At 47.2% G+C, this 26523-nt stretch overlaps 1 protein-coding gene across 7 annotated transcripts in view; it reads left to right on the top strand.

The window, feature by feature from the left end:
* SCLY (selenocysteine lyase) overlaps positions 1-26293 on the top strand; it is a 33164-nt gene extending 6871 nt beyond the window's left edge. For 2 of the 7 annotated variants that reach the window (XM_082691045.1, XM_082691043.1), the window contains exons 3-13: positions 557-654; positions 1088-1188; positions 5743-5923; positions 13283-13410; positions 13992-14156; positions 15073-15179; positions 20446-20482; positions 21957-22040; positions 22569-22671; positions 23868-23943; positions 25230-26293. In XM_082691045.1, coding sequence (XP_082547171.1) covers positions 606-654; positions 1088-1188; positions 5743-5923; positions 13283-13410; positions 13992-14156; positions 15073-15179; positions 20446-20482; positions 21957-22040; positions 22569-22671; positions 23868-23943; positions 25230-25383 — 1185 coding nt within the window. In that variant the 5' untranslated portion in view covers positions 557-605 and the 3' untranslated portion in view covers positions 25384-26293. The remainder of the gene's footprint in view (positions 1-556; positions 655-1087; positions 1189-5742; positions 5924-13282; positions 13411-13991; positions 14157-15072; positions 15180-20445; positions 20483-21956; positions 22041-22568; positions 22672-23867; positions 23944-25229) is intronic. The other 5 variants (XM_082691041.1, XM_082691040.1, XM_082691044.1 and 2 more) reach the window with 4 other exon arrangements.
* Positions 26294-26523: the final 230 nt, after the last annotated feature.

Genomic DNA, 26523 nt, shown 5'->3' with positions numbered 1-26523 from the left:
CCAGTGACCTTAGATCTTAGTGAAAATGTAAATTGTAAGTAAATGAAAAGAGTGACCTCAGGGTCATTTCTGGAAGTTCTCTAACCTGTCCCCAGTGGACATGATTCTGTGTGTTCCAGTAGCTTATGTTCCCAGGACTCGTGGGTCCACACCCTGTATGACCTTCCCCTCCAACACCTTTAGTGGGGTGTGATTCACATGCACGAAACCGCAGAGAGAATGTGTGTAGTTTGGTGCCTTTCTTTTCTTCCAAGTAGGGTTGAATAGTAACACACTTCACAGACTGTTGGTCTCTAGACCCAGTAAGAATGGAGTTATTGTCATAGATCCCGTCCTGGCACCTTCCTTTCTCTGCCGCATGCAGTTTGGTCCCTTCATCAGTGCCAGATGGTGGAACTAGCTCACAGCTGGGCTGCGTGGCCCCCGTGGGACGGCAGATTGGCCCCTGTGGGAGGGGCCTCTCCTGTGCCCCCCGGGGGCCTGCGCTGACATGCAGCACTGCGCCTTGTGTTGAGGAGTCACGAGCATTCTTTTTGCTTATTTTGTTGTTTTACAGCGTGATCTTAAGCAAATTATTTCATCCCTTCACCCTCCTGTCTTGATGAATGGGGAGCAAGGCAGATGGCCACAGCTTCCCCTCTCCTGTAGCATCCGGTAAGAGGAAGCCCATGTCTTTGGGGATTTTAGGGTTCCCGCGCGTCCCCCTTGTATCTGTTTCCACTTCTTACTAAGTCTCAGTAGGTGTCACTGAGTTGCTCCTATCTTGCTGCTGCCCCTTCTCCAGCTTATTCCTAGGTTGTGGCCTATTGTGTTCACATTAACGGGACAATGGGTCATCTTAGAATTGCCCACTTAGAGTTGTTCCTGCGTGTCTGGTTCTTTTTTTTTTTTTTTTTTTTTAAAGATTGTATTTTTAAGTCATCTACACCTAGTATGAGGCTCGGAGTCTCCACCCTGAGATCAAGAGTCACACACTCCACTAACCAAGACAGCCAGGCGCCCCATGTCTGTCTGGTTATTCTTTTAAACATGTGTTTACTGGGCTTGGTAGAGTGACACTAATGAGTTCTCATTCTGGTTTCTCAAGGTAGGAAGGCCAAGGACATTATTGACACAGCTCGGGAGAACGTCGCGAAGATGATAGGTGGGAAACCTCAGGACATAATCTTCACTTCCGGGGGCACTGAGGTAAAGTTTCTAAACAGGCTTGTAGTCTTTTAACTGTCAATTATATGTAAGGTATATATACATGGTTCCTATTTGGTATTATTTTTTAAAAGAAGAGGTATGCTTGGTGTTGGTCTTTCTCTTTTGCAAATTAGCTTCATATAATTAGCCAGTATTTATCCTAAAAGTAAATTCCAGGTGGCTGGTAGGATATTTGTAACATGATGTGTAAATTAATTTCAACAGAGAGTTTCCCCTTCATTTTTCCCTGGAATTATCCCTTTAAATCCCTACTAAATTGTTTGCCTTATGAAGAGTTTGAGGGGTGCCTGGGTGGGTGACTCAGTCGTTAAACATCTGCCTTTGGCTCAGGTTATGATCCCAGGGTCCTAGGATCGAGCCCCACATCAGGCCCTCTGCTCAGCGGGAAGCCTGCTACTCCCTCTCCCACTTCTTATGCTTGTGTTCCCTCTCTTGCTGTCTCTCTCTGTCAAATAAATAAATAAAATTTTCTAAAAAGAAGTTTGAGATTTATGACCCATTGCAGATGTACTTTTAGACTGATAGAAATACAGGCTTCTGCTCAAACAGTACTTTCTGTCTCCCTTTCTAAGAAGGAGGGCATGATTGTCACCCACAGGCGATGTGACTGTCCACATGGAAGACCCCAGAGAATCTGCAGCCAGATTATTAGAGTTAATAAGAAAATTTAGCAGTTATTAGATTCAAAACTCAATTGTGTTTTTTATACCAGCGACAAGCAGGAGGTGCATTGTCAAAAATCTATCTCTGCTCTGGAGCCAAAATGTGACACGAAGACGGAGTTTGGGGATAAAGAGGAACAATAGTTTATTACCTTGCCAGGCAAATGACACTGTAGCAGGCTAATGCCTTCAGAATGGCAGACCCACTCCGGGGAAAAGGCGGAGGGCTTTCGTAGGAAAATACAGGGCCTGGGCAGCCTCGATAGGAGTCTGGTGCATACTGCCAGCCGGGTTCCTCATGTCTCCATAGTGGTCTCATGACCAGCGTTGGCGCTGGCCATCCAAGTCTCATTACTGAGTGTCGATGCCAACTTCCTAGAACAAAGGATTCTACAGAAAAGCAAGAGAAGGGGGTGGGTGGTTTCAAGAATGAGGAGGAGAAAAATGTGTTCCATTTAAAGTCAAACCTTGCTGGAGCATTAGTGTGATCCTTTCAATTGCCAACCATCTCTGCGTTTCTGTAGCGGTTTCTGGTTTTTACAAGAGCATGAAAAATAACAAGTACTTAAGAAATAAATATTACAAAAAAGAATTTGTAAGACCGTTTTCATCGACTTGGCCGCACCAGGAAAATAATAGAAATATTAGTGCACACCACCTTCAAAGAAGCTCTGAATAAATGGAGCAATTCTCCGTGCTCTCAGATCCGGAGACCCAGTGTTCTAACCACCTCAATAGATCTGTAGATCTGGTGTGCAACCTCAGTCTAAATCCTGAGGCTTTTTTGGTGGAATCTCACAAGCTAATTTATATGGCCAAGAACTGTCAAGACTTCTGGAAGATTAAGAACATAGTGAAGTGACTTGCTCCACCAGACATCTAGCCGTCTGTAAAGCTCTATTAAGGCAGGTGGTCTTCAGGCAGGGACAGACAGTAGACCAGAAACAGCACCGTGCACGTGTCAGCATTGGTCATATGACTGGGTAGCCACACATCCTGGTTTGCTCAGGACAGTCCCAGGATGCACCTGTTGTCCTGACATAATTGAATAGTACCCTCTTATTCTTAACTTTTTCTGGCTCAGACACTAGATTTTATGATCACTGTATATGACTGAGGCAGCCTAAGAGAGCAGGAGGAATGAATGGTCTCCAATAAATGGTGCTGGAACAACTGTATATTCACAAAGAAAAAGGAAATTGGATTTCTGCTTCATAACAAAAGAATAATCATAACTTTGGGCATAATAAATACCTACTTATGAAGAATAAAATTTAGAAAGCTTTCAGGTGATAATATAACCTTATATCTTTGTGATGATTAAGAACAATGAATTTCTTCTACACAATACAGAAAACATTAACTACAAAGGAGAAGACTGATAAATTGTGCCGCCACCACCACTGCCACAAAACAGACTTTTACTTCATCAAAGAGTATGATGAAGAAAACAAAAAGACAAGTGAGACAATGGCAGAAGACATTCACAACGTTTAACTGACAAAAGACTAGCATCTAGGATATAAAGGCAGGTAACCCCATGGAAATATGGGCAAGAAACTCGAGTATACGCTTCACCAAGCAGAAGCCCAAACAGTTTCTATAGGTGAAAATACTTGGTGTCTTCATCAGAGTAAAAATCATCAAGACACCTCTGCACGCCCATCAGAATGATAGAAATTAAGCATTGCAGTGGTAGTAAGTGTGGAGAGGACGTAGAGCCGGAAACACTCACAGATGGCAGAGCACAGGCTGGAATGCCATTTGGGGAAAGGGGTTGGCACTATCTGGTCAAGTTGAGGACGAGAGCCTGCACTGGGGGCCAGCAGTCCCGCCCCCAGGGTGGAGCCTAGACAAGTGAGGCTCATCTGCACCAGGGCCAGGTGAAGACCATTCATGACAGCCTGAAACAGTAGTCCAAGTGTCCCTCAAAATTAGCACGGCCCAATGTTAATACGTTGTCACACGGCCACCTGCAACAGTGCACAGGGATCTTGAGTGACGGGTCGGGAAGCTGCCACCATGCCTACCCCTGGGGCCAGGTTCTTGGTGGCCCACAAGGAGCTACTTCAGCCCCAGCTGCCTGGTAGGGCCATCCTGGTCTTATCTGGTGCCAAGGACCTTCGTGGTCCTCGAGCACACGGTTCATTTTCAGATGGGACCTACTGTTTCCCACCAAGGCCCCTGCACTCCCACTGTGGCCCAGGGCAGGGCAGCCGTTTCCAGGTTTCGGCAGCAACTGATGGACACGTGCGGCACATGGGAGGATCTTGGGCATCTCCATCCTATTCACAGTCATTGGGTCACCTTTTACACTGTCATCCATGGGGGCCTCAGATGGGATTGTGGGGACTCTCCAGCCATGGGAGCCCCCAGGGAACCTGTCTTCTGGATAGAATGGCTATATGGGGCAGCAGTGTTTCCCACAAGGATGTGCCCCGGGACCTCTCCGGAAGCTGCCACTGGGTGGAGGAACCCATCTGAGTTGTGGGTCCCTGACCATCTCCTCCCTGTTACCTGCTCCCACATGGCACCCATCAGTGAGCCACAGCATGGGCTGCCTTTGTGCCCCCCCCCCAAGCTGGATACTGTCTTAAGTCCTCTGCATGCAGAATAGCAGCACATGGGCGCTTCAGCCCAGTGCAGGCTCTGTCCCCCTCATTGTGGGGGACCCCCAAATGCTCCAAGGGATTGGATCTTTACCGAGAAAAAGTTCGTTCAGTTCTACTCATGCCAAGGTCCAAAAGAGACAAAATAAATAGTACTGTTTACAGGTGTTTGCTTAGGAAGTCAGAATATCCAGAAAAGCAGGGGAATGATTACTGTACGTATCAGTGTGGGAGACAGCTCCGAGGGGGTGGAGAGGGGACAGTGACTGCGGGGACCCCCGGGTACTTCTGTGTGGGGCAGTGTCCACTGTCTTGATCAGGTAACAGTCTTCCAGTCTTCACTGCCTCATTTCTCTGTTACACTTAGGTTTATATTTTATACACTTTCCTGTATATATGTTATAATTTAAACTAAGAGAAAAATTTTTGTTTTGTTTTGTTTTGTTTTTAAAGTCTTCTCCTACCCTGTACCCTTATGTTATCCACTCTGGCTTAGGAAACCAATATTGTTAGCTTCTTGGTGTCTTCCAGAGAGTCTCTGCATTAAAAGCAAATAACTATGTAGACTTATATATTCTAATCTCCTTCCCTGTGTACCCTTTCCAGGATATTTTTGCATATATGAGCAAATGCGTGTATATTTCCCCCTTTATATACAAATTGGGTAGAATACTGTATATAATGTCTGCTACCTTTTTTTGTATTATTATTTAGGAAATATATTTCTATTTGAGATCTTTGGATCTCTACACATAAAGCTTTTCCTTGATATTTATTCCTTGGTGTCCATTGGGCACTTACAAATCCCTTTATTGGTGGACACTGAAGGGCTTTCCAAGGTTGAGTTATTACAAACAGTGCTATACCTAATAAGGACCTTTCTGTACCTCATTTTGCTTCTGTGCAAGTGATAGGATCAAGTCCAAGACACAGACATGCTGGGTCAGAGGGCTTATTTGACAGATACACCAAATGGCCCTTCATATGCTAGATTATACTCCCATCAACAGTGGGTACCTGCTTTTTCAATTTATAAAATTGAAAAATTCATAACATTGCTTAATAAGACAGGCATTAATTGACTGGCAATGAATTCTGACCTTTTTGGAAGGTTTTGTCATTGGCCATTCAGAGGCTGTATGACTTTGAGACCATTTTCCCTTTTTTAAACATTAGCCATGAGGAAAATGAAGGCCGAGAAAGTGTTGCCGTGGCTCTCCCCTTAGCCCAGGTCTCGTAAATGCTCTTTCTGCTCTCTGCAGTCCAACAACTTAGTAATCCATTCCATGGTGAAACATTTCCACCAAACCCGCCCCTCTGCGGGGAGCCCGGCCGATCTGTGCAGCCCGCTGGACGGGGCCGTGCCCCATCTTATCACCTGCACCGTGGAACACGACTCCATCCGCCTGCCCCTGGAGCACCTGCTCAAAGAACGAGCGGCCGGTGAGTGACCAGCTCCACCTACCACCATACACTGATTCCAGGACCCGGTGAATCATTTACCCTCCACTCGCAGCCTCCCTGGAGGTCAGCAGGTGCAAGGGTTACACAGCCTGTCTGGACACGGGAGCCGGGAATGCTGCCAGAGTGTCCCCTAGGGAAGAAATGGGTCATCACATGGAGCTCTAGTCTAGTCTAGATCTAGCAACTGAATGATACTTAAGATTCTTGTGTATAATGAATATATACACGTGAAATAATAAGCCTATAAATGCTAAATGGTGCTTTTCACTTGGATTTTAAGGATTAAATCTTGGCTTCCACTTCCTCAGGTAAGAAGGACAAGGGTCAGATAGACATCAGCAGCAGGGGTGGACATCAGCGTCAGGGGGCGAACACCAGAATAAATGTGCTCTTGCTGGACGACTTCAGCTCTGCATAGGAGGGGGTTCTCGCCAGTGGGCCCGGAGGCAGACAGCCCACAGGCAGCCTGAGGGGTCGGCCGAGCTTGGTGGGCAAGAGCAGCGGCTCTGACATTTCACTTTTCCCATGTGAGGAAGCCTCGAGACACCAGGCACAGACCACGGCCCAAGATAGCTGAGGTGAATGCTTTCCTTGAAGTAAAGTGACTTTTCCCTCAGCTTTTCTGATCTGCCTGGAAACCTAAAAGTGAATCGAGAGAAAGTACTTATATAACCCGGATTAAAGCACCATAGTGCTCCATTTGACTGTGAAGCCTTTCTGTGGGTTTTCCTGTTCGACTACTATAGGAGTTTTTCTCTTTCCGGTCTTACCTAGATGCACTACATTAACAATAAAAAGAGAGAGAGATCGAGTCTGATGTTCTTATTTCAGCTCTTGTTCCTTTTAATCCCTGTTGCCTTTTTATCCCCCTGTCTTTCTTTCTTTTCCGAACTTACAGGGAAGAGCAACGAATCATTCTTACTTGCTGTTGCATTTAACCTCCTGCTCAAATTACACAGATTTTGGGGCCCCTGGGTGGCCCAGTCGGTTGAACAGCTGCCTTCAGCTCCCAGGGTCTTGGGGATTGAGTCCCGCATGGGGCTCCCTGCTCACTGAGGATTCTGCTTCTCCCTCTCTCATTTAGTGGTTCTTACTGAATTCACCTACTTGTGTAACCATCATCATAATCAGTTACAGAACTTTTCATGACCCCCCAAAACTTTGTGCCCACCCACTGTAATTCTCCATTTGCCTCCATTTACCCCCAGGCAACGACTAATCCATGTCCATCTCTAAAGATTGCCCTATTTCATAGGACTTTCGTGAGAATGGAATCAGAGAACAAGTGGTCTTTTTGACAAATTTCTTTCAATTAGCATGTTTTCAGGGTTCATTCATGGTGGAGCATGTATGAGTACTTAGTTTCTTTTTATGGGTTTATAATATTCCATTTTATGTGAATTCCAGTCTCTATAAATAATACATTATTTACCCATTCATCAGTGGATGAACCTTTGATGATCATTTGGCATGATAACTAATGCCGTTATGAATCTTTGTGTACCAGTTCTTGTGTGGATGTATGTTTTCATTTCTCTTGAACTTACACCCAGGAGAGGCACAGCTGGGTCACAGACTAACTCTGTGTTTAACCTTTTGAGCTGACTTTTGTATTCCCAAGAAGCTGCACCCTTTGCTGTTTTTTCCAGCAGGACACGAGGATTCCTATTTCTCCATATCCTTGACAACATTTGCGATTGTCATTATCTTTTATTGCCACTGTCCTGGGAGATGTGCAGTGGTATCTCCTGGTTTTGATTTACATTACCCTGATGTCTGGTGATGTTGAGCATCCTTTCATGTGCTTAATAAGATGAGTAATACTTTTTTTAAAAAAGTATTTTTTTATTTGTGAGAGAGAGCATGAGCAGGGGGAGGGGCAGAAGGAGAGGGAGAAGAAGACTCCCCACTGTGCAGGGATCCTGACTTGGGGCTCAATCCCAGGACCCTGGGATCATGACCTGAGCCAAAGGCAGACACTTACCCTACTGAGCCACCCAGGCATCCCAAGACATGTAATCCTGGCCAGAGGGGCCCTTTCTTTGCTCTCCTTGAAGTCTTGTAATGCATACCTGAGCTCCACCCTTCTCTTGCTAGTCTCTGCCCTATCCCTGGAGCCCACCCTGGCCTGCCAGCCCTCTCTTGGGCACGTGTGCTCTTTCTCAGTCACTGCCAGTGCTTCCGCTGCTCACCTGCGAGGTAGCTGGTAAGGGTGCTAGGTCATGACACGCAGCCCCTGCCTGCCACGCAGTTCTCCCTCCCAGCACTCCACGCTGTGCACCCAGCACTTAGATAATCACTAGATCCGGTCATGGTTTTCGCCTATTACTGTTCTGAGTGTTTTTTTCCTATTCCTATTAATCTAATGCTATCATCTTGCTGTATTCTGGGAATTCCTCAAATTTCCTTGCCCATAGGAGGATACCCCTAATTTAGAAAATATTTGTTCTCTCATTTCGGACCTTGAGGGGAGAGTGGATACATTTATCTTATATCATTTTGAACCAAAATCTTGATTCAGTCACCTTCATTTATTTGTCTGAGGTGATGAGATTATAAGAGCTTGGAGCAGTGCCTAGAACCTAGTAGGTGATTAATGAATGTTTGCAAAGTGTCAAGTGAGTGAAAGTTAAGTACTTTGGTCCTTTAAGGTGTTCTCATAAAGATAGTGGACTAGGAAGATCCTAGGATCACCTCGTCCCATGGATCCACCTAGATAACGTCCCCATCAGTGTAGATACCCCCCAAAGTGACCTGAAGACTGGCAGAACAAATTCTCCACAGCTAAACATAGAGAAGAGGCTATGTCAAAGAGGATAGAAAGGTGAAGACATGGTTGGAAGCCAGATGGACCCATGGAACTGCATGGTGGGGAGGGACAGCATGGGCTCAGCGAGGGGAGAGGAGTAGACCCCATCCAGGCACCCCAGGTGTGAAGAACCTGCCCTGGGAAAATGGATCTTCATAACACTGGCTTTGAAAATTAGAGGGGCCTCACTTCATGAGTTCTTACAATCAGTGGGGCTTAACACCTAGAACTATAAAAATAAACAGGCTTGGCTCTGGAAGAGCTGGGAGACCCAAGAGGAAACTGAGGCCCCACCCTTACAGAGATAGTAGAGCTAACAACCCCCTGGAGATACAGCATAGAAACAGCAGTTTGATCAACTCCTTGGGTGTATGGGAAGGAGATTTATTTACTAATCTCAGAGTATGTGCTGGAGGGGTGGTATCTTTTGGGAGACTTCTCCAAGAACAAAGGAGCTGGTGGGAGCCATTTCTTTCCTCCATCCCCCAGCTTAGATACATGGACACTTGTGGGAACCGGTGTAGTATAACACTCTCCACCTAGCTTGCTAACAGTGTACCCCACCCCCACACTCTTCTGTGGACCTACATCCTCCATCCTGGCCTGGGTAGTTTTCCTGGGCAGCAGCAGTTCCCTTCCTGCAGGGGACTGGTGCAGACCTTTCTGGCACTGCATGTCCCACCACCATGTTTTCCTGCAGACCCATGCATTAACAACACAGGGACCAAACCCTGTCTACAATAGGCAAAGACAGCCATTGCAGACAGTTGGGACTGAAGGCAAATGCTACAATAGCAGGGTGCACATAGGAGACACCTCTGAAGCTCTAGGTTCTAATGAATAGGGAACACTGCATAGGAGAGCACTATAGGATCTGTCCTTCATAAGGCTACTAATTTCAAGAGCAGAAGACATAGCTGACTTTCCTGACACACAGAAATGGAGAAACAGAGAAAGTTAGACAAAATCAGGAGACAGAAGAATCTGTCCCAAAGGAAAGAATGGGACACAAACACAGCAAGAGAGCTAAATCAAATGGAGATAAATCATATGCCTGATAGAGAATTTAATGTAATGGTCATTAGGTATTCACTGGACTTGAGAAGAAAGTGGAGGACTTCAGTGAAACCCTCAATAAAGAGAAAACATTAAAAAGAACCAAGAGGAGATGAAAAACTCAGTAACTTAAAAATACACTAGAGGGGATAAATAGCAGACTAGAGGAAGTAGAAGAATGGGTCAGTGACCTGGAGGACAAACTGAACATAAGCGAGAGAAAAGAATAATATAAAATGAACATAGATTAAGGGAACTCAGCAACACCATCAGGAGTAATGACATTGGCATTGTAGGGAATCCCAGAAGAACAAGAGAGAGAAAAGGGAACAGAAAATGTACTTGAAGAAATAATAGCTAAAAACTTCCCAATCTGGGAGAGGAAACAGAAATCCAGATCCAGGAGACAGACAGCTCCCACCAAATCAATGTAAGTAGGTCCACACCAAGATACATAGCGTTTAAAATGACAAAAAAGTAGTGATAAAGAGGTAATTGTAAAAGCAACAAGATGAAACAGTTACATACCAGGGAAACCCAATCAGGCTGTGAGCTGATTTTTCTGCAGAAATTTTGCAGGCCAGAAGAGAGTGGCATGATACCTTCAAAGTGCTGAAAGAAAAAATCCTGCAGCCAAACAAACTCTATCCAGCAAGTCTATCATTCAGAATAAAAAGAGAGATAGGGTTTCACAGACAAACAAAAGTTAAAAGAATTCACTAGCACCTAACCAGCCCTATAAGAAATTTTAAAGGGGAGGAGACTGAGACTCTCTTTGTAGAAAAGAAAAACCATAAATACGAATAAGAAAAGTAGGAAGCACAAAAGCAGTAAATTAAGTATATATATAAAAACCAGTCAAAGGATTCATAAAATAAAAGGATGTAAAGTATGATGCCACATACCTAGAATGTGTGGGGGAGAGGAGGGAAAATTTAGTGATTTAAGAATGAGTTCAACCATCAACTTATTACAAACTGCTATTATGCATAAGATGTTATATTTAAACCTAATTATAACCACAAATCAAAAACCAGTAGTAGGTATGCAAAAAATAAACAGTACTAAAAGTCCTAGCCACAGCAATCAGACAAAAAAGAAAGAAAGAAAGAAAGAAAGAAAAGTCATCTAAGTTGGTAAGGAAGAAGTAAAATTTTCACTGTTTGCAGTCGACATGATACTCTATATAGAGAACACTAACAACTCCACCAAAAAACTACTAGAACTGATGAACAAATTCAGTAAAGTCGTGGAATACAAAATACAGAATCCCATAGCATTTCTATATACTAATAATGAAGCAGCAGGAGGAAAAATGAAGAAAACAGTCTCATTTACAATCGCACCAAAAATGGTAAGATACCGGGCGCCTGGGTGGCTCAGTGGGTTAAGCCACTGCCTTCGGCTCAGGTCATGATCTCAGGGTCCTGGGATCGAGTCCTGCATCGGGCTCTCTGCTCAGCAGGGAGCCTGCTTCCTCCTCTCTCTCTCTGCCTGCATCTCTGCCTACTTGTGATCTCTCTCTGTCAAATAAATAAATAAAATCTTTAAAAAAAAAAATGGTAAGATACCTAGGAATAAACCTGACTAAAGAGGTAAAAGGCCTGTACTCTGAAAACTAAAGTTGATGAAAGAAATTGAAAATGACACAAATGGAAAGGCAGTCCATGCTCATGAATTGGGAAAACAAATTTGTTAAAATGTCCGTAATTCCCAAAGCAATCTACAGATTTAATGCAATCTCTATCAAAAATACCAATAGCATTTTTCACAGAACTAAAAAAGACAATCCTAAAATTTGTATGGAACCACAAAAGACCCCAAATAGCCTAAGGAATCCTGAAAAAGAAGAACAAAACCAGAGGTAACACAATCCCAGATTTCAAGATACACTACAAAGTTGAAATAATCAAAACAGTATGGTACTGGCACAAAAATACACACATAGATCTATGGAACAGAATAGAAACCCCAGAAATAAACCCACAACTGTATGGTCAATTAATCTTCAATAAAGCAGGAAAGAATATGCAATGGGAAAAAGACAGTCTCTTCAACAAATGGTGTTGGGGAAACTGGACAGCTACATGCAAAAGAATGACACTGGTCCACTTTCTTACACCCTATACAAAAATAAACTCAAAATGGATTAAAGACCTAAATTTGAGACTCAAACATACAAATCCTAGAAGAGAGAGCAGTCAGTAATTTCTTTGACATTGGCATAGCAGCTTCTTTCAAGATAGTCTCTTTAGGCAAGAAAAACAAAAGCAAAAATAAACTGTTGGGACTACACCAAAATAAAAAGCTTTTGCACAGCAAAGGAAACAATCAACAAAACGAAAAGACAACCTACTGAACGGAAGGAGGTATTTGCAAATGATATCTGATAAAATGTTAATATCCAAAATATACAAAGAACTCATACAATTCAACACCAAAAAAACCCCAAATAATCCAATTAAAACAATGAACAGACATTTTTCTAAAAAAGACATCCAGATGGCCAACAGACAGATGAAAATATACTTAATGTCACTCATCATCAGGGAAATGCAAATCAAAACTACAATGATATATCACCTCACATCTGTCAGAATAGCTAATATCAAAGACACAAGAAACAAGGTTGGCAAGAATGTGGAGCAAAAAGAAAACTTGTGTATTGTTGGTGGGATGCAGCCACTGTGGAAAACAGTATGGAGGTTCCTTAAAAAATTAGAAGTAGAATTATCATATGATCCAGTGATCACACTACTGGGTATTTACCCAAAGAATATGAAAACACTAATTTGAAAAAAGATATATGCACCCCTATGTTTATTGCAGCATTGTTTACAATAGCAAAGACATGGAAGCACCCCAAGTCTCTACTGATAGATAGAAGAAGATGTGGTGTATATAATGGACTATTACTCAGCCATTAAAAAAGAAGGAAATCTTGCCATTTGCAACAACATAGATAGATCTAGACGTATAGTAGTAAGTGAAATAAGTCAGAGAAAGACAAATACTTTATAGTTTCATTCATATGTGAAATTTAATTAAGAAAACAAGCAAATTTAAAAAGAGACAAACCCAAAAATCAGACTTAAATATAAAGAACACAGTGATGGTTACCAGAGGGCATGTGGGTGGAGGGATGGGGGAAATAGGTGATGGGGATTAGGAGTCCATTTACCATAAAGAGCAGTGAGTAATGGATAGATGTGTTGAAGCACTATATTGTAGACCCAGAACTAATATAACACTGTATGTCAATTATACTGGAATTAAATTAAAAAAAAATTTTAAATAGATGCTCTCATGAACTAAAAGTGTATTACCTCCTTGTGGGCCCTTATCATTTCCTGAACTTTTACAATAAATTACTTTTAAAATGTGGAGAATGCTTTTCTTGGGCTGTATCTAAATGAACTTCCCAAACAGGTTGTTTTATAAGATTAACCTTGGTTTATGTGTTTTTCCCTCAGCGGTCACCTTTGTGCCAGTGTCCAAGGTGAAGGGTCAGGTGGAGGTTGAGGACATCCTGGCAGCTGTCCGCCCCGCCACGTGCCTCGTGACTATCATGCTGGCCAATAACGAGACGGGTGTCATCATGGTGAGTTGGTTATCTTTCCCCCCGCCCCCCAAAGATCAGGGAGCCTGACATGGTACTCAATCCCAGGACCCCAGGATCATGACCTGAGCCGAAAACAGACACTTAACCAACTGAGCCACCCCAGGTGCCCTGAGTTAGTTATCCTTCTAAGAAAATCTAGAGAGGAGGGAAAAAAAAGTCTAGTAGGAATGAAGGGGGCTCAGGCTCTACTTTATATTCTCATGCATCTCTCCCGAGGCCTCTTCTTTTTCTTCTTCTTCTTTATCTTCGTTGTCTTCATTGTCTTTGTCCTCTTCATCTTTGTCATCTTCGTCTTTGTCATTGTCTTCATCTTCTTTCTTCATCCTTCTTCCTCCTTCATTGTTCCTCCTGCCTCCTTCCTCCTTCCTTCCTTTTCCTTCTTCCTTTCTCCTTCCTTTTTCCTTCCTTCCTCCTCCCTTCCTTTCCTTTCTTTTGCTCCCTCCTTCCTCCTCCTCTTCCCTCTTCTTCCTCCTCTCCTCATTAATGACTCCTGATTTCTTTCATTCAGCTTTCATGAAATCAAAGCAACATACTCAACTCTTTATTTTTCCCTACTTCAGCCCATCTCTGAAATCAGTCAGCGAATTAAAGCCCTGAACCAAAAGCGGGCAACTTCCGGGCTGCCTGTCATTCTGCTACACACAGACGCGGCACAGGCCCTGGGGAAACGGCGCGTGGATGTGGAGGACCTGGGCGTGGACTTCCTGACCATCGTGGGGCACAAGGTGCATCCGCAGAGGCCTCCTTCCCTCCATGACCTCAAGGCCCACCTTAGAGCAGAACCACAGCACCAGCAATCATCCATTTGTTGTCCAGTGCTCTCAGGGGACAAAGTGACAAAACTTGCAGCTCCCACCCTCACGAACATCAGGAGGAGAGACCAGCAGTAACCCAACCTGGGATAAGAGGGGGGGGTGGCCAGGCAGAGCTGTGGAGGGGTGTGGAGGCCTCAGGTGAGACAGGAGACAGGTGACTTCAGCCAGATACTGAGCATTCTCTGCATTGGGCAGAGAGTGCCTGTAGATTCCTCATCAGCCAACTCATAGGACCCACCCCCAGGATGGAAGATGAGAGACTCAAGATGTTGCTTTCTCTAACTTGATTTAAAGTGCAACTTCTGAATGCAAAGGTTTGGTTCTAGCAGCTCTTATCTTCAAGGTGGTAGTGAAAACAGTAAACAAGAGTGAAGACCCTTCTGAGACTTTGCTCATCTTTTTGGCAGCTGACTAGGACCTGAAATATTTTTAGTTCGCCATATTGAAGCATGGTGCTCAGCTAGTTTCCAAAGGAGTTTGTGTGCTGACCTGATACTGTGGCACTTAATGATTTTTGCAGTGTCAGTTTGAAAACATGGAGTCCAACCCAGGAAAAACCCTTGACAGTCTCAAGTTCCAGCCCATCTCCTTTTATAAATTCTGTTCTGTGATGTGCAGTCAACCCTCTTAGGCTAGGAACAAGAGTCCAGGCTCTGCCCTGCACCCCCAAGGTTTGTGACTCTGACATGTCTGGAGTGGTGATGGGTAGCACAGCTACCGGGAAAGACACAGAGTCTTTCTCTGTGTGCTTCTAAGCACTCAGAGTGCATACAAAGTGGGAACTCAGAAGGTTCTTGTTGAATAAATGGCTGATTTTTCCTTTCAGTTCTACGGTCCCAGGATTGGAGCACTTTATGTCCGAGGGCTTGGTGAACTTACACCTCTGTACCCTATGCTGTTTGGAGGTGGACAAGAACGGAATTTCAGGCCAGGGTAAGATAGAAGGTTAATGAAGTCTCTGACCTACCAGCCCAATTGTTGGCTTGGAGGGCGGTAGCTTTTCCTTGTCTCTTCGAAGAACTGTAATGGCACTTTCTACATCACTGCTGAGTCCGAATTTTCTCCATTGATGGGTTCTGCACATTTACAGATCTTTAGTCTCTGTTGGGATGATTCAAAGCTGGAGGCCTCCTGGCCAAGATGTGCTGCTGTTCTTATGATGATGGGATGAGCAGAGTTGCACAGAAGCACCTAGCTTCCTTTCTGACAGCTCCTGTGTCCCTGTGATATAAGCTGACATTGTACCCAGGGAATGAGGTGGTGCCAGGGCCACACCTTTTATCAGACATTCCAACAAGGAGAAACAGGAACAACATGGTAGTGGGTTCCCTGGGTGTTCATTCACCTCTTTTATCCCTGACTTGAGGTCAAGCCCCATGTTGGGCTCTGAGCTCAGTGGGGAGTCTGCTTGAGTTCTCTCTCTCCCTGTCCCTTTGCCCCTCCCCTACTGACAGGCACTCCCTAAATAAATAAATAAATCTTAATTTAAAAAAAAAAAAGATTACTCTGAAGTCAATAAGCTTTCACCTGAAAAACTTAGAAAAAGTAGAGCAAAATACTCCAAAGCAAACATAAGGAAATACTAGAGAACAGAAATTAGTGAAATTGAAAACAAGAATAATTTTTTAAATATTGTATTTCTTTTAGTGAGAGAGAATGAGAACAGTGGGAGGGGCAGAGGATGCAATTCTCTGCTTAGTGCAGAGTCTTTTGGAAGGCTTGATCCCATGACCCTGTGATCATAACCCAAGCCAAAATCAAAAGTCAGGAGCTGAACCAATTGAGTCACCCAGACACCCTGAACACAAAAATAATATTTAAAAAATAATTGAAATGAAGAAATAGCCTTTTAGAAATATTGAGAAAACTGACAAATCCCTCACTATATTGTACACTTACTAACACAACAATGTATGTTAAGTATACTGGAATGAAAAGAAAAACTTAATAATAATTTTTAAAAACCTGATAAACATCTAGTAAGACTGACAAAAAAAGGAAGAAATATATTGCCAATATCAAATTTGACAATTCAGATAAAGTGGAATACTTCTTCAAAAAACAAATTACCACAACTCAGGGGCACTTGGGTGGCTCAGTGGGTTAAAGGTCATGGTCTCAGGGTTCTGGGATCAAGCCCCGCATCGGGCTCTCTGCTCAGCAAGTAACCTGCTTTCCTTCCTCTCTCTCTGCCTGCCTCTCTGCCTACTTGTGATCTCTCTCTGTCAAATAAATAAATAAAATTTTAAAAAAATTACCACAACTCACCTAATAACAACTCACCTTGATCATTTTTTTTTTAAAGATTTTATTTATTTATTTGACAGACAGAGATCACAAGTAGGCAGAGAGGCAGGCAGAGAGAGAGGAGGAAGCAGGCTCCCTGCTGAGCAGAGAGCCCAATGCGGGGCTTGATCCCAGGACCCTGGGATCATGACCTGAGCCGAAGGCAGAGGCTTTAACTCACTGAGCCACCCAGGCGCCCCGACGCTTGATCATTTAAATCACTTTATAATTATTAGGAAAAGGAAATTAACTTTGTAATTTTAAAACTCCCCAAAAAGAAATCTCTAGGTCCAGATAATTTCACAGGAAAATCCTGCCAAACATTTAAAGAATTAACACCATTTCTATGCAGTCTCTTCCAGAAAAATAGGAGGAGGAAACATTTCCTTGGTTCATTTTATCAATTTATACTAAAACCAGATAAAGATGGTACAAAAAAATAAAACTATGAACCACATAGCTCTCATGAATTTAGAATCAGAAGTCTTTAACAAAATATTAGCAAGTGGAATTCAGCAATATATAAAAAATAATATATGCATCATGATGGAGTTTATTTCAAGGATGCAAGGCTGTTTCAGTATTTCAAAATCAATCAATGTAATGTAGCATAGTAAAGAAGAAAAATTGGGGTGCCTGGGTGGCTCCATCGGTTAAGCATCTGATCCTTGATCTCAGCTCAGGTCTTGATCTCAGGATTGTGAGTTCAGGCCCCATGCTAGGCTCCACACTGGGCATAAAGCCTACTTAAAAAAAAAAGAAGAAAAATAACATAATTTAATGCAGAAAAAGCATTAATAAGATTTAACATTCATTCATTAAAAACCCTCACAGTATGACGAAAGGGGAACTTCAGCTTGGAAAGAGCATTTACAAAAAAATCCTACAGTCAATATCACACTCAACAGTAAAGGCCTGAATGTTCTACTGCTATGACCAGGAGCAAGGCGAGGATGTCCATTCTCACTTCTTTTTCAGCAGGGCTAGGAGTTCAAGTCAGTGCAGAAGTCAAGAAAAGGAAATATAAGGAATACAGTTTGGAAAGGAAGAGGTAAAACCGCCCCTTTTTATAGTTCACATGATGGTCTCTGTCCCAAGGAATAGATAAGAAAACTCCTAGGACTGATAAGTGAATTCAGCAAGATCACAGGTTATAAGAGAAACATACAAAAATTGATTGTATTTCTGCATACTGGTAATGAACATCTGAACAACAAAATTAAAAATACAGTACAATTGATAATCACTCAGAAATATTCAGATAGAGGACTTGTAAGCTGACAACTACTAATGTGGCTAAAAGAAAGCAAAGATCGAAATACATGGAGAGACATACTATGTTCATGGGTTAAAAGACTCAATATTGTAAAGGTCAGTTCTCCCCAAATTGATAAATCAGTTGAGCCCAATTTCTGTCAAAGCCCAGCAAACAGACCAGTGGAACAGAATAGATACAACCAGAAATATGCCCACATGATTTTCTGACAAAGATATAAAAGTAATTTGGTGGAGAAAAGATACTCTTAACAGATGGCACTGGAGCAATTAGACATCCTTAGGCAGAAGATGATCCTCAACCCAAGTCTCACACCTTGTAAAATATTAACTCAGGATGCATGTGAACTTAAATGTGAAGGAAAAAACTTTAAACTTTGGGGGGGGGGGGACCAGGAAAACATCCTCAGGCTCTAGGCCTCAGCAAAGAAATCTCAGACTTGATACCAAAAACGTCCATAAAAGGGAAAATTGGTACTTGAACTTCATCAAAATTTAAACCTTTCACCCTGCAAGATAATTTAAGAGGAGACAAGCTATGCACTAGAATATATCCTCAAGGGACTAGTATCTAGAATACATAAGGGAAACTCTCAAAATTCAACAGCCAACACCCCCAAACAATTCAGTCACATAACGGGCAAAAGATAGTCACAGACATTTCACCAAAGAGGATAGACATATAGCAAATAAGCATGTGAGAAGACCTCGAACATTTTTAGCTGTTAGGGAAATGCAAATTAAAACCACAGTGAGACATCACACCTACCACAATGGCTAAAACAAAAACCAGAGACAACACAGAGTGCATTGATGACACAGATGTTTCACTCAAACGTGGCCGATGGGAATGGCCATGGGACAGCAGCTCTGGAAGACAGCTTGGCATTTTCTCTTAAAACTAGATATGCACCCACCATCCCATCTAGGAATTTCACTCCTGGACACTTAGAGACATGAAGACTTGCGTTCACACAAGAGCCTGCGCACAAGTGTGTCTAGCAGCTTTATTGGCAATGGCCGCCAACTGCAAGGAGCCCAGATGTCCTTTAATGAGACTTAACAGGCTGTGGCACAGTTTGCGTGGACACTGCTCAGTAATGGAAAGGGATTAGCTGCTGATGTGCACAATAGCCTGGAAGGAATGTCCACAGAATGATGCAGAGTGGAACAAGCCTGTCCCCCAAAATGATAACTCGGGTTCCATCTATACGACATTCTTGAAATGATGGAATTAGAGATGGAGAACAGATTAGCAGTTGCACGTGGCTAAGGAAGGTGTGGGGCCGAAGGCAAGCAGGTCTGGGTATAAAAGGCTGACAGGAGGGACCTTTGAGGTGGTGGAAATGTTCTGTATCTCATCTGTATCCTGATTGTGCTCTTGTACTACAGTGTTACTGGGGAGAAGCTGAGTAATGGGTACACAGGATGTCTCTGTATTATTTCTTTTAATCACATATGAATATATGTGATATATGTGACTAATATAATCACATATATTAATGAAAATTAATTTAAAAAAGAAGAAGTAGTAGAACACCATGTGTTCAGGAAGCCCTAATAGGGTGGCTCAGTGTGTGGACTGGGAGTGGGAAGCAGGGTTTACAGGACTCCAGATGGAGGCAGAGGTGGCTGACGGAATGCTTGGGGGGAGGGAGGATGGGACAGGTGCCGGGTTCTACACAGGGTCCCCTCTCTTCCACCTGGGCAGCCCCTCCAGGCACTCACAAGGCAGAGACCTTGAGAGATGCTCTTGGTCTGGCCATGCTATCCCGCAGATGAGGGGTGTGAAACCCAGAGAGGGGATGGCATTAAGACTCCATGTATAGGACAAGCTCAGACATCTGGATTCTCCACACAGAGCTCCTTGCTCTTCCCCAGACCACCCCAGGTGCCAGAACCTGTCTCCAGGAACAGAACTGACCAATGAACTTGTCAAAGGGAGATCAGCAGGATCAAGTTACCTGTAATGCCCTGTGTTCCTGTTTTCTTATCTTGTTATCTGCTGGTCAGTGAGCAGCAGCCAGCTCCAAAGGTTTAAGCAAACTTCAGCCCAAACTGAAAATTCAGAAAATTATGACGTTAGCGATTTATTTTGTTTTTCTTGAAAATAGAGTGAAGAGTTGTGTTTTCAGCTTGTTAGGTCAAGAGTGTGAGCCTCCGGTCTGAAGGGGTCCCGCAGCCCCTTCCTGCACATGCACAGTGTTTAGGAACCCACGAGTCATCCCACGTGACAGTCAAGAGCGCAACTGATTGGCCAGCTGATGGGAACAGCGTGGAACTGGGCTCTCTGACCCCTGCGGGGTTTGACAGGGGGGCCCTGGCTCTGCAGCTGGAGGAGGGGTTACTCCTGCACAGGAGAAGGGTCCAGACAGAATCATCCCTGAGGACACCCAGGGATTGTCCCAGGGTTGCCCCAGGTGGGCCATGGCAATGGTGCCTGGACCAGGAAGCTTAGCATCAGAGGGTTGGGGGGCTGCTGCCGCCACGGAGGTGAGCATGTGGCCTGTGCCTGGGAAAGGTGCAGGTGTGATTCTGGTTCTAGCTGAACTCATGACTTTAACAGACCAGACTCCATCCTGGGACACTGGTTCATTGCTCTGCGTGGAAATAGGACTGACTCCCTTGTCTCTTGCAGGACAGAGAATACGCCGATGATTGCCGGCCTTGGGAAGGTAAGCCTCGGTGAGCCGGGGCTCATGGAGCCGGCGCTTTGTCTCAGGTTCGGGAGAACGGGAGTCTTCCCCAGGCCCAGTCGCCTTTACTCCCACTTGCCCGCCCGGCGCACAGGGCTCCCGACCCTTGACATGGGGTAGGGGGCAGGTTCCCCCCCAGGGCAGTTCTGTGGTACCAGCCAGGCGTCCCACTCTTGAACTCAATTCTGACACTGGCTACCTGGAGACGGTGTCAGAGCCCACAGGTCAGGGCTCAGGTCCATGCACTGGCCTGCGCAGACCCCCTCAGACTCCAGGCCTAAGTCCCAGGTTTCACTATGTGCCTCACTCTGGCTAGTTTCTCCTCTGCCCTGGTCAGGCATTGGCCTCCTCACCTGCCAGGGGCCTCCCAGCACCGTCCCGGCCTCCTGTCCACAGCTGCTCCCTTGTGGCACTCACCCTGTCCTGCAGCTCCACCAGCCTGTGCTCAGGGCTTTGAACTTGGCATCTCAGGGCAGGTCCTGACCTTTCTTCTGAGAGACGAAGGTCCCCGCCTGCTTATTGGACATTCCCTCCGGGCCCGTGGGTGTGTGTGTGTCTCCTCCTTGTTTCCCTTCCCTCCCCATCCTGCCTCCTGCCATCCTGGACCTCACTGTGGAAGTCTAGGCAGTGCCTCAGTCCCACCTGGTCCTTGGCTCCCTCACTGATGAGCAGGCAGTCTGTCTGGGACAATCTGTCTGTCCTGTCTCCACAAGATGTCAAGATCTGTGTCTTCTGTGTCTCTGTGGCCACTGACTCTAGATCCGGTCGTCCCCATCTGCAATCTGGATGCCTTCCGTGGTCCCTTCCACTCTGCACAGCATCCAGAATGATCATTACATGTGCAAGTCAGGGCATCTCGCCTCTTTCTTAAACCCACGTGCATCTGTGCTGCTGCACTTAGTGCCTGACCCCACCTGTTGTGGGGTGCCAGGGCCTTGTCCCCCTTGGTCACTCCATCCCAGGAGTGCACTTGCCTCTTCCTTCACCATGGCCATGAGCACCCTAGCTCATGCACTGTCAGCTTCATGCCCGCCCTGCGTGACCCGTGCACCCGCCAGAGCGCTCTTCTCATTCGGTATGAGGCTGTTCCCTCTTCCCTTCCGCCCTTGGTCTCTGGGCTGGTTGTGCCTTGAGAACTGGGAGTGCTCTTTGCTATCACGGGCAGTTATCTCTGGTGCCTGGAGGTAGCTGGAAGCACCTGGTAAATTCCTGCTGAACAAGGGAAGATAACCCTTCTCACGCTCCTATCAAGCACCTCCCCCCCCCCCTCTGTCTCCTGGCCGCACTCAGTAAATACCAACTATCCCCGATGTTCCAGGAAGAGAGCAGTTGAGGAAATGTCACTTCTCTATCATCAGGAAATCTCACCTCTGCGCTGGAAGGCTGTTTTTATTCTCCTTGCTTTATGACAGTTGAACATGCTGTCTCACCTTGCCGCCGTCCCTGTCCCCAGGCTGCTGAGCTGGTGACCAGGCACTGCGAGGCTTATGAGGCCCACATGAGAGATGTTCGAGACTACCTGGAGGAGCGGCTGGTGGTGAGCCTGGGGCCCATGAGAGTGGGGCAGCCTGAAGTCTGGGGGTCCCATGCTTCCTCCGGCGAGCTGAGGGTCCGGGTTGGTACCGCCCCAGGCAGCAGGCAGGATAAGGATGGGGGTTGTTTGGATCTTGGTCCGGGGACCCTGGGGACAGTCAGGGTAGAGGCTAGAGGACAGAAGCCTGAGTCAGGAGAGCCCCCCCCCCCCCAGGGCCTCCAAGGTGGGCTCTGGACAAGTGGCTAATCTTCAAAGAGGCATGTTAGGAATACACTGGAGCTTGGTTTTTCAGTGGTTGTATGGTGGAGGGTCACACGTATTTGGAATTTTTTCTCCTATTAATTTTGCTTTCTAGGGGGTCCCTGTAATTATTATAGGTAGATGCTTATGGATGAACTAATTAATTTATGTGTCAAGGTTGCGATTTTGTTTTCCAGAAAAGGCTCAAGCTCAGACATTAGTTGGGGGTGGGGAGTGGGGAGGCTGGTGTGCGCTTTGAAACTATCTCTGAAGTCTTCATTGCCTTTTCAGGCTGAATTTGATAAGCAGAGAATCCATCTAAACAGCCAATTTCCAGGGACTGAGCGACTCCCCAACACATGCAACTTTTCCATCCGGGGACCCCAGCTTCAAGGTGACAAGGGTCTCCTGGTCCCCGTGTAGGGTGGTGGTAGCAGAGCAGCTCCCTAGGGTGGGTGTCCCCAGAAGGCGGCACTGATCTGGCCATTTCCTGCTCTCCCTGCCCGGGCTCTTCTTCACGTGGGTGCCGGGGGGCTTGCCGTTGTGCCCTGCCCTCGTGGGCACTGAAGCAGAGAGGGATGATGAGACTGAATTCTGGGCTCCTTCATCCATTTCTGTCAGCAAGTTTGACAGAGCGTGATGAGGACCAGGGAGAGGAGAGGCAGTTAACTTTAAAATCTGGCTCAGAGTCAGGATGATGTGCACACCTGTGGGGCTCTCAGTTCCCGCACTAACTGCCTCCAGGCTGGGGACCAGCAGGATCGCTGGAATCCAGAAGACAAAACACGGCTCACCCAGGGCGCTGACCAGCCGTGTTCCACCGAGAGGAGATTCTGTGCCCTGAGCAGGAGGGAAGCACGTCCGCAGAGCACAGCGGTTTGGGGGAAGTTCCTAGGGGAGAGGGGGTTGCTCCCTCTGTCTCCCTGGATGGCGCAGGGAGCACTGTGTGTCTGCACCACAGACTGGCCCTGGGCAGGTGTCACTGTGCTGGGGGATGGGACCCTGCACTGGGAAGCTGCCTCCCTGCTGGCCGCTGCTCCGGCTCTTCTTGCTGTGGGAAGAAGAGCACATCAAGTCCTCATCCCTGTGTTTGTGGGGATAGATGTATTGTTTTCGGTGAGGCCCGTATCCATTTAAATGAAACAGATTCTTTTAATTAGGCCAGTGGCTTTATTACTCTAATATCTGTGCTTGTGAAAGTAGAGGGACGTGCCTTCCGGCTTAACCAAAACAGCCCCCCAGTGTCTCCACCTATAGAAAACACAGATGTTAAGTTTCAGCGTCATGGCCGGAACAACAAAGTAGGAAGTGAGGCAGCCGATGAGAGTTCTGGGGTCTTCTTCGTCCACGGACCGGAAATAACATGTTCGAGGCCAGATTTTAGGGTGGAATCGTGTCTGGGAGGAAGCATCTTGTCTGGATTCTGCTGCACTGTCACCGGGGATGAGACGGCCTGGGCCCTGGGCCACCCCCCAACCCCAGGGGGTCCAAGGGAGGGAGTCTCCAAACTTGCAGCAGGGCAGAGGGGAGGCGGACAGGTGGGGCCCCGCTGGCACACTCTGCCCACAGCCACATGCCGTGTCTCCCCAGGGCGTGCAGTGCTGGCCCAGTGCAGGACGCTGCTGGCCAGCGTGGGGGCTGCATGCCACTCGGACCACGTGGACCGGTAAGTGCCCCGCGCCTGAGCCACAGTATCCAGTGCCTGTCTGCCAGACGGCCAGAGGAGGCTGCTGGGCCTGGGGCTTCCAAGGGGAGGAGGGAAGCTGCAGCCTCAGTGGGGGTCAGCTGGGAGGGGCTAGGCAGGCTGCAGGAGCTCCCACTGTCCTGGGAAAGTGAGAGGCTCTGGGAGGGTTGTGACAGGCCAGGTTGGTTCCGGGTGGCCCTGCCTAGTGCAGGGCGATCCCAGGAGAGCAGCCCCATTGAGTGGCTGTGGCCAGGGCAGGAGGGGAGGATGTGAAGCCCTGGCACCCGAGACTGGCCTAACCCTGGTGGAGGAAGAGCGGGGCCACGGTTTTTCACTCACCATGAGCAGGGGGCCTGCAGAGCTGGGTGTGGTGCTGGGTGAGGCTGCCAGGACCCTAGAAGGAGCCAGGCCATGGTCAGCAGTGGGCTGTCCGGGAGTCTGGCTGGCGTGGTGCGTGAGCCCCTCAGGCCAGGGGGCTCCCAGAGTCCGAGGGCTGGGCTGATGACCAGGCCCAGTCATGGCTCAGAGGTCTGTCAGGGAGGGCTGCACGAGGGTGGGGGAGGCCAGGAACCGGCAGGCGGCAGCCTGAGTGGCCAAGTGGCTGTCAGGGGCAGTGAGGCGGGGCGAGCGTGGACTGCAGGAGGGCGCTCACAGAATGCTCCCCCAGCCCTCCAGAAGATCTGTGTGGCCCGTTTCCCGGACAGGGTTGCCGAGGCGGGTGTAGTCTGTGGTCTCACCAGCCACAAGGTGAGGGGGAGGGGACGAGGGGCAGGAGGAGGGACTGGGGCATAGCTGGGTGGGGACAGGTGTCTGATGTGGCCCCTGCAAGGGTGGGAGTGGGGGTGCCCCTGGAATAGGAATGAGACCACCCACCCAGGGGAGGGCAGGAGGCCAGGAGCTGTGGGCCCTGTCCCTTCTCTCCCCTGCTCTGCAGGGGCCTCTGGCCCAGACCCTCAGGAACCGCAGCGATTAAAGTCCCTAGCCCTGTGCACAGGGAGGGGGGCATTTGTGTGGATGGCTTTCAGGAGCTCTGTAATGTGACAGAGACCTTGGCTGCGCTGCTTCTGCCTGGGGCCTGAGTGTGTGGGCACCTTGGGTGCCCGCTGGCCCTTGATCTGCACACCTGCTAGGGTTGGCAGCAGTGGGGAGGGAGGGGAAGGGGGGTGCCAGAGCTGCCAGGAACACTGGCGGTGCCCTCAGTTGTGCTTCCATCTCCTCTGAGACCCAGGGAGCACTGAGAGCTGACACAGGTTCTCACCACCCCCCAGGCCATCCCCAGTGCTGCTGAGCTGTGGTATTCCCTTCGACGTGGCCAGGAACGCGCTCCGGCTCAGCGTGGGCCGCAGCACCACCAGGGCTGAGGTGGACCTCATCGTGCAGGACCTGAAACAGGCTGTGGCCCGGCTGGAGTGCCAGGCCTAGCGCCAAGGACGCCCCCATAGGAAGCCCTTCCAAGTGCTGGGCCAGGATGGCTCTCCTAATTTGTCCCGGAGTGTCTGACATGGTGTCAGGCAGTGGGTGCGCTCATTCCCCATCCCCGTCTCCCCGTTCCCTGTCCCACATCCCCGGATCAGCAGAGAGCCCGGCTGTCGGGCAGGCAGACCCAGCGGGCCGCACACACCTGTGTGGGACTGTCCCTGCCTGGTGGCGCAGGTTGAAGCAGAAGCATCCCCTGTGGGGAGCTGGGAGTGCTACCCTCCTGGAAGGGAGCGTTTCCCCTGGAAGATAAAATCCTAGTACTGTAGACCATTGTCACTTGCTACCATGAGCATAGGAACCTGATTTTTGCTGCAGTCATGGCCTCCCCTGCCTGTTGGCGCTGAGGTCCGTCCACCCCTGGGCCCTCTGATCTCACTCCGCCCTTCCCAAGCCCTTCCTCCGCAGGGGGGCCACCAAGGTCAGCCCCCTGCTCCGTATCCCCCAACTTGCCCACCCTACCTGACCTCCTCACTCAGCCTGGTGGCCACCCAGAGCCCCCAAGTCCCCCCTGCCTTTTTCCTGTGGTCATTCACTCAGTGTTCCAGCTCCGGTGTGGGACTTGGGAGGCAACCAGGGTTACGTGACCCCTGGTGGCTCCTGTGGTGGGAAATCTGCCCGTCCCCTGCTCTGCTCCATCATAATATTGTTCCCAGATGGGTTCTTCTGTCTTCACCAAGGCTCTGTGACATCCCGATGCACCTCAGAGGGTGTGACTCACAGAGACCCTTTGCATAGGATCGATTTCTTAGCCAAACATTTTTAATGTGTGGTTTTAAGGTGCCAAGAATTTCATGATGACTCTGAGGAAACCACTGTCAGAAATTCAGTGAACGAATAAAATATTCCAATGCTAGTATTAGACGTTGACAGTCTCTCTATTGGGTGCTTCTCTGGGGCTCATTGGTGTGTCTGAGCTGGTGTGCGAGGGGCGCGTAGTGACCCCAGTTTATTGCTGGATGATCAGGCTTCAGCTGAAGAAATTTGCTTGAGACTGTGTCTCTGCAAGTCCCTAGAAAACGGGTCACTAAAGTCAGCATCCTGCTGCCTCCAGGCAGAGGCCATGCTGATCCCAGTGGGCCCGGG

Source organism: Mustela nivalis (genome assembly GCF_964662115.1).
Source record: "Mustela nivalis genome assembly, chromosome: 11".
Classification (NCBI taxonomy): domain Eukaryota; kingdom Metazoa; phylum Chordata; class Mammalia; order Carnivora; family Mustelidae; genus Mustela; species Mustela nivalis.
Note: the sequence above shows the minus strand (reverse complement) of the source record. Positions and strands in the feature narration are given on the sequence as shown.